Source organism: Gopherus evgoodei, unplaced genomic scaffold (assembly GCF_007399415.2).
Source record: "Gopherus evgoodei ecotype Sinaloan lineage unplaced genomic scaffold, rGopEvg1_v1.p scaffold_31_arrow_ctg1, whole genome shotgun sequence".
In the NCBI taxonomy this organism is placed as follows: domain Eukaryota; kingdom Metazoa; phylum Chordata; order Testudines; family Testudinidae; genus Gopherus; species Gopherus evgoodei.
In genome coordinates this window covers 4,139,940-4,147,382 of record NW_022059983.1, presented here as the reverse complement: position 1 = coordinate 4,147,382, position 7,443 = coordinate 4,139,940, and the positions used below count along the sequence as shown (strand labels likewise).

General features: G+C 57.6%; 1 protein-coding gene across 1 annotated transcript; it reads right to left on the bottom strand.

The window, feature by feature from the left end:
• Nucleotides 1-709: 709 nt before the first annotated feature.
• Nucleotides 710-4,229, bottom strand: LOC115640564 (trypsin-like). The gene is made up of 5 exons (XM_030543424.1): nucleotides 4,153-4,229; nucleotides 3,061-3,223; nucleotides 1,785-2,038; nucleotides 1,520-1,656; nucleotides 710-862 (listed from the first exon to the last, which is right to left on the bottom strand). Exons 1-5 carry the CDS (start codon nucleotides 4,190-4,192, stop codon nucleotides 710-712), a joined length of 747 nt encoding a protein of 248 aa, XP_030399284.1. The 5' UTR covers nucleotides 4,193-4,229.
• Between the last annotated feature and the right edge of the window lie 3,214 nt (nucleotides 4,230-7,443).

The window sequence follows — 7,443 nt, the reverse complement described above, 5'->3', positions numbered from 1 at the left end:
AGGAGTGAGGGTCGCTGGCAGCGCTGGGGGGGGATCTCAAGGCTGGGCTGGCAAGGGGCTGCAGGTTGGGAGTGAGGGACACTGGCAGAGCTGGTGGAGATCTCAAGGCTAGGATAGCAGGAGGCTGTGGGTCGGGAGTGAGGGGCACTGGCAGCGCTGGGGGGAGATCTCAGGCCTGGGACGGCAGGGGGCTGTGGCTGGGAGTGAGGGGCACTGGCAGCGCTGGTGGGGATCTCAGGGCTAGGATGGCAGGAGGCTGTGGGTCGGGAGTGAGGGGCACTGGCAGCGCTGGTGGGGATCTCAGGGCTAGGATGGCAGGAGGCTGTGGGTCGGGAGTGAGGGGCACTGGCAGCGCTGGGGGGGATCCCACGGCTGGGATAGCAGGAGCTGTGGGTCAGGAGTGAGGGGCACTGGCAGCGCTGGGCTGGATCCTGGGACTGGGACAGCAGGGGGTTGCGGGTCGGGAGTGAGGGGCACCGGCTGCTTGCAGATTCAAGGGGGAGAGACTTCCCTGCTGTGTCAGTGTTTTCGGCACTGGTTGGGTTCCAAAGTGCCTGGTTCGGGGGGGGGGGGGATAAACGAGCCGTTGGGCAGGTTCTGCTTGGTGGAAGCTGGGTCCAGCCACTCCCAGGGGCCCAGGAGGTGACACACCAGGATACAGGTCCTGCTGCTCAGGCTTTATTGTGGATTCTGCCCCCAGGCACCGTCCTCAATTCATCTGGATGGCTCTGCGGATCCACGCTACGTAGTTGCAGACCTTGGTGTAGACGCCAGGCCTGTTGGACTGGGCGCAGGTTTGCAGCCCCCAGGACACGATGCCCTGGAGCTGCCCAGCGCAGAGCAGAGGCCCACCCGAGTCACCCTGTGGAGAGACAACACCTACGTCATAACGACTCCCCTTGACTGGACTGGGGGAGCCCAGGGCTGGGCTTCCAGGGGGCGGCGGGTCGGGAGTGAGGGGCACCGGCAGGGCTGGGGAGGAGCTCAGGGCTGGGCTAGCAGGGGGCTGCGGGTTGGGAGTGAGGGGCACCAGCAGAGCTGGGGGAGTTAAGGGGAGCCCAGGGCTGGACTAGTGGGGGCTGCGGGTTGGGAGTAAGGGGCACCGGTAGACCCAGTCCATGATCCCCTGCCCTGAAGGGAGCTGACATGGTCTGTGGGGCTCCAATCCCCTCTGCAAACCCAGCCCCCTCCCAGCTCCTCCCCTTCGGGTCCCCACCCCCATCCTGCCTTTTGCCATGACAAGTGGCAAACCATGGCTCTGAATCTGGGCCGCCTCTGCCCCCACAGTGTGGGGCAGGGCACCCCTCCCCCAGTCTGTGCCCCCTGCCCCTTCCCCCTCCATTGGGTAGAGCCAGACCTTCCCCAACAGGTGCTGCCCATCTGCCCTCCTTCCGCCGCCCCTCATGGGGGGGGGGAGAGTTCACACTCCCTTCCACCCAACTATCCTCCATCCCCTTCCAGATCCCCACTCCCGCCCCGAGCCCCCCACCCCTGCTGTTCCCTGGCCCCGCCCCCTCACCTGGCAGGAGTCGATGCCCCCACCCATGACGCCCGCGCACACCATGTTGGTGGTGACCCGGCCGGGATAGGAAGCCCGACAGCTCTGGGCTGAGATGATCTGGACGTTTCCGCACTGCAGGAGGTTGGGGAATGTGGCTGGGGAAAACACCGGGAAAGTGGGGTCACTCCCGAGTGACACCGGATTGAATCAGCCCCAGAGACCGGATTGAATCACCCTGGTGGGTCAGCCCCAGAGACGCACAGGGAGTCATCCCCGGCCCTACCTTGGGGGGTGGTGACGGTGCCCCAGCCCGAGATGAGGCAGGCGGTCCCGGTGGGCGCGCAGGCCGTGGGCAGCGTGACGGGGCGGGCGGTCGTGCCGATGGTGATCGGTTGCGCCAGTTTGAGCAGCATGAGGTCGTTGTCCAGGGTGAAGCGGTTGTAGCCGGGGTGCAGGATGGCGCCGGACACGACTCGGTCCTGCTCCGGGCCCTCCCGCACCGCCAGGTTGTGCTCCCCGAGCCGCACCCGCAGGCCGCTAGCCGCAGGGATGAGAGGGACCCAGGTCAGAGTCCTGCCTCCACAGGCCCCCCAACCCCTCTGCTGCCACCCGCCTGGGAATGGGGGAGAGACTGGACAGAGCGGGGCCCATCCCCTCCAGCAGGGGGCGGCAGGGACACACACACACACACACACACACACACACACACACACACACACAGAGCAGGGCCCATCTCCTCCAGCAGGGGTTGGCAGGGACCCACACACACTCACACACACACATACACAGCAGGGCCCAGCCCCTCCAGCAGGGGGCGGCAGGGACACAGGGACACACACACAGAGCAGAGCCCATTCCCTCCAGCAGGGGGCGGCAGGGACACACACCCACACACACAGAGCAGGGCCCATCCCCTCCAGCAGGGGGCGGCAGGGACACACACACACACACACACACACACACACACACACACACACACAGAGCAGGGCCCATCCCCTCCAGCAGGGGGTGGCAGGGGGAGACACACATACACACCACACAGTGCAGGGCTGAGTCCCTCCAGCAGGGGGTGGCAGGGACACACACACACACACACACACACACACAGAGCAGGGCCCATCCCCTCCAGCAGGGGTTGGCAGGGACACACACACTCACACACACACACACCGAGCAGGGCCCATCCCCTCCAGCAGGGGGTGGCAGGGACACACACACTCACTCACACACACACACAGCAGGGCCCATCCCCTCCAGCAGGGGGTGGCAGGGACACACACACACACACACACACACACACCACACACATACACACAGCAGGGCCCAGCCCATCCAGCAGGGGGCGGCAGGGACCCAGTGGTCACACACACACAGAGCAGGGGCCCATCCCCGTCCAGCAGGGGGTGGCAGGGACACACACACACACACACACACACAGAGCAGGGCCCAGCCCCTCCAGCAGGGGGTAGCAGGGGGAGACACACATACACACCACACAGTGCAGGGCTGAGTCCCTCCAGCAGGGGGCGGCAGGGACACACACACACACACACTCTTACGGTCTGTAGCAATGGGCGGCAGATAGCACCCAGCTCCTGTCGACCAGGATGCCCCCACACTGCAGCGGGCCGTAGATGAAGGCCTGCCAGGGCTGGGAGTAGCGGGGACACGTGTACCCGCCGATGATCCGGCCCCCGTCGTCCTGGGCGGACACTGCAGCACCTGTCAGCAAACTCCACGTCAGCACGAGGGGCCCGGACTGGGTGGGAGATCAGAGCAGGGCCACCAGGGGGGCGCTGGTGTCACAGGCAGAGCTGCTGCAATGGGCTGTGGGGCTGGTTCCAGCAATTGTAGGGCAAGGGACACCGTGTTTTGTCTGGGTCTTAAATCCCCAGCTGCTGAGGTCATGGGAGAGGATCCATTGATGGATCGATCTATCAATCAATCCCCAAATAGCCCACTATCTATCCAGCCCCACAATCCCCTCCCCACTATCTATCCATCCCCCCACACCCTCTCTATCTATCCTCTCACACCCCCTCTATCTATCTATTTATCTATCCCCTCACACCCCCTCACACCCCTCTTTCTATCTATCCCCCCACACCCCCACTATCTGTCCCCTCACACCCCCTCTTTCTATCTATCCCCCCACACCCCCACTATCCCCCCACATCCCCTCTATCCATCTATTCCCGACACCCCCTCTATTTATCCATCTATCCCCCCACACCCCCTCTAGCTAGCTAAAGTGGCTCATGCATTAAGATGCGTCAGTCCCGTTCAGTCCCCACGACCAACGTGTGCCCACCCTACTGCTAGCGAGGGTCAGGGCCAGCCACCCTCAGAAATTGCAGCTGTGCACAGCCCTCCCCTACCACCCCCTCCCTGCCCCCACACCTTCCCATCCCCCACAACCCTCTCCCTGCCCCCACCCCATCCCCCCACCCCTACTCATCCTCCTACAATCCCCATCCCTTCCCCCGACACCTCCCCTTCCCCCTCCACATACACAATCCCCCCCAGCACCCATTTCCCCCACATGGGCCCCCTGTCCCTGTCTGCGCACACAGCCCCCCATGTGTACACAACTCCTCCTTGCACACCCTCTTCCCCTCCCACAGCCCCCCACTCTTATGTGCCCCCCTCACCTGCAGTCACTACTAGCAGCACGATAGCCATCAGCTCCATGGGGCTCAGCTGTGGTGATGCACAGGGCTAGTGGCTGCTGGCTCGGAGGGGTGGGGGGGAGAAGGAAAAGGGAAAATTAACAGATAACTTAGCCCGCCCCCTCAACACAGACTCTGCCCACCAACAGCCACCACTTGCTCTGCGTTTGATGCCGCTTCATCCCCAAACACGTCCATCAATCCATCCCTCCATCCCCAAACACATCCATCCATCCACTCACCCCTCCATCCCCAAACACGTCCATCCATCCCTCCATCCCCAAACACATCCATCCATCCACTCACGCCTCCATCCCCATACACATCCATCCACCTGCTCCTTCAAAACCAAACACATCCATCCACCCACTCACCCCTCCATCCCCAAACACATCCATCCACTCACCCACTCCTCCATCCCCAAACATGTCCATCCACCCATCCCTCCATCCCCAAACACGTCCATCCACTTACTCACCTCTTCAATCTCAAACACATCCACCCATCCACTCACCCCTCCATCCCCATACACATCCATCCACCTGCTCCTTCAACCCCAAACACATCCATCCATCCACTCACCCCTCCATCCCCAAACACATCCATCCACTCACCCACTCCTCCATCCCCAAACATGTCCATCCACCAATCCCTCCATCCCCAAACACATCCATCCACTCACCCACCCCTCCATCCCCAAACACGTCCATCCACCCATCTCTCCATCCCCAAACACGTCCATCCACCCATCCCTCCATCTCCATGCACGTCCACCATCTATCCACCCCTCCACCCACCCACCCTTCCATCCCCAAACACTATCCATATACGTGTCCACTCCCCTCCATCCCCATACATACACATTATCTATCTATCTATCTATCTATCTATCTATCTATCTATCTATCTATCTATCTAATCTGTCTCAGTGTTCAGAGCTGTCATGGGGAGTTAGGTACACATCTTGGAGAATTAGAAAGCCCTAACAGGATGGACCCATCTAACCTCCTGAGGAAGCTCTGAAAGTCTCCGCCAAAGATTTCACCCCATGTCCAACCCCCAGGACTGAAGCAGAAAAGGGAGCAGCGTATCGCTCTTCCACGCCCTCCCGGTTGGATGGTTCCTGGAAAGCTAAGCCAGAGGAATGGCTGTTGCATCTGGTTCTGGGTGGCATGGCCTGCCATGACTAGCTCCTGCCCAAATGAAGGTCAGGTCTGGCCAAGGGTGCGGGGATCTCCTGAGCCCGTGACTCAGACGGGTAGTGTAGAAACAGAAGGACCTGCCTCGCTGCCTGACATCTGCCAGACCGACCCATCGGATCTCCAGAAATCCCCAGATGGGGCTCCCAAAGCACGGGAGCTGTGGGGGTTTTTAACTGATGGGCCGTGTCACTGGGTGTCGGGCTCCTGTGCCTTTGGGAGCTTGCCTGCCCCAGCGTAGCACCCAAGGGAGAGAGAAACCATGTCTCTCCAGCAGAGAACCCCGGCCAGCGCGGCAGCCCCGTCTGGGCAGAAAACTGACCCATGTTGCTGGAGGGTGTGTGCACTTTGGTGCTTGTGTCCCCCGAGCTCTCGCTGCGTTCACCAGGGGCATCTCACAGCCCTCCATGCACCTGGGGCCACCTCCCATCTCCCGCTACAAACTCTCCATACTCTCCTCCACTGTGTGCCCAGTGCCTCTCCCGCAATGCTAGGGGCTCTGTGTGCCCCATTCCCCTCCCCCAATGCCAGGGGCTCTGTGTGTCCAGTGCCCCTTCCCCTATGCCAGGGGCTCTGTGTGCCCCCATTTCCCTCCTCCACACCAGTCGCCCTGTGTGCCCCATTCCCCCTCCCCCCATGCCAGGGGCTCTGTGTGCCCCCATTTCCCCCCATGACTGAGGCTCTGTGTGCCCCCATTCCCCCTCCCCCCATGCCAGGGGCTCTGTGTGCCCAGTGCCCCTTCCCCCATCCCAGAGGCTCTGTGTGCCCCCATTCCCACTCCCCCCATGCCTGGGGCTCTGTGTGTCCCGTTCCCCTCCCCATGCCTGGGGCTTTGTGTGCCCCCATTCCCACTCTACAAACACAGGCCCAATGAAGGCTCGCTGCCCTCACAGTAAAATCTAGAAGTTCTCCCTTCATTCCACACCTCCAGGAGCTGGAGATTTAGGAAATCTCTAAGTATTACAAGACTTGCGATAAAAGAGCAACAGTTGGATACTGAGATAGATTCTTCCCAACCCTCCACTTGCCACTGGTTGGATGTGGGAAAGTGGTGAAAAGCTACTTACGAAAGACTTTGAAGCAAACGTAGAAGCAGCTTTAGCTGTTAGCCAATAGGGGTTCCCTGTTCAACAGACCGTTGACAATTAGTCTGACCACTGGAGATAGTTTAAAAAAAATAAAAAATCAGAAATTTTGGGGGAAATGTCAAAAATTTTGAAAAAAAAGTCAAGTTTAGAGGGGGAAAAGTTCAAGAATTTGGGAGAAAATAGCAAGATGCTTGAGCAAAAAATTCAGGAACTTTGGGGGGAAATTTCAAGAACTTGGAAGAAATTTTCAAAAATGTTGAGTGGAAATTCTAGAATTTGTGGGAAGTGTTGAAGAATTCGCAGGAAATGTCAAGAAATGTGCAGGAAACATTTCAAAACGTAGTGGGAAATTTTCAAAAACTATTGGAGAACATTTCAAGAATTTGTAGGAATATATCAAACATGGGGAATATTTCAAGATCTTTTAGAGAACATTTTAAGACTTAGAAGGAAAATTTCAAATATTAGGAAAAATTCAAATATTTTGGGGAAAATTTCAAGGATTTTGGAGAAAATTTCAAGAAACTACACAAAACATTTAAAAAGGAAAAAATCAGGAATTTTGGGGAAATTGCAAAACGTTTGGTGAAAATTCCAAGAATTTAGGTGACATTTTCAAAAAATTTTGAGAAAATGTCAAGAATTGGGGAAATTTTGCAAAATTTGGGGGGAATTTACAAGAATTTCTGGAACATTTTAAATATTTCACGGGGGATGCAAGATGTTGGGTAAGTTTTGAAAACTCGTAAACAGTTTTCATATCTTTTTTTGTTCAAACTGGAACAGTTTTGCCTCATTTGAAACATTCCATGACAACTTTTAACTGCTATTTAGTACCATTTTTTTTCATTTTAAAACTTTTCTTAACTTCTATTTCCAAGATAAGCAATTGTCAGAACTGATTTTTTGGGGGTGTCTATTAATTAAGCAGCAATTTCAAACCTTGTTTAAAAAATAACAATTTCAGAAATTTTCAAAATGAGCAA

What these genes read in the sequence shown, in the direction of transcription:
- LOC115640564 (XM_030543424.1), bottom strand. Translation starts at nt 4,192, where the DNA reads ATGGAGCTGATGGCTATCGTGCTGCTAGTAGTGACTGCAG. An exon ending in GCTGCTAGTAGTGACTGCAG is followed by an intron (nt 3,224 to 4,152) that starts GTGAGGGGGGCA and finishes GTTTGCTGACAG; the next exon opens with GTGCTGCAGTGTCCGCCCAG. An exon ending in CACCGTCACCACCCCCCAAG is followed by an intron (nt 1,657 to 1,784) that starts GTAGGGCCGGGG and finishes TGTTTTCCCCAG; the next exon opens with CCACATTCCCCAACCTCCTG.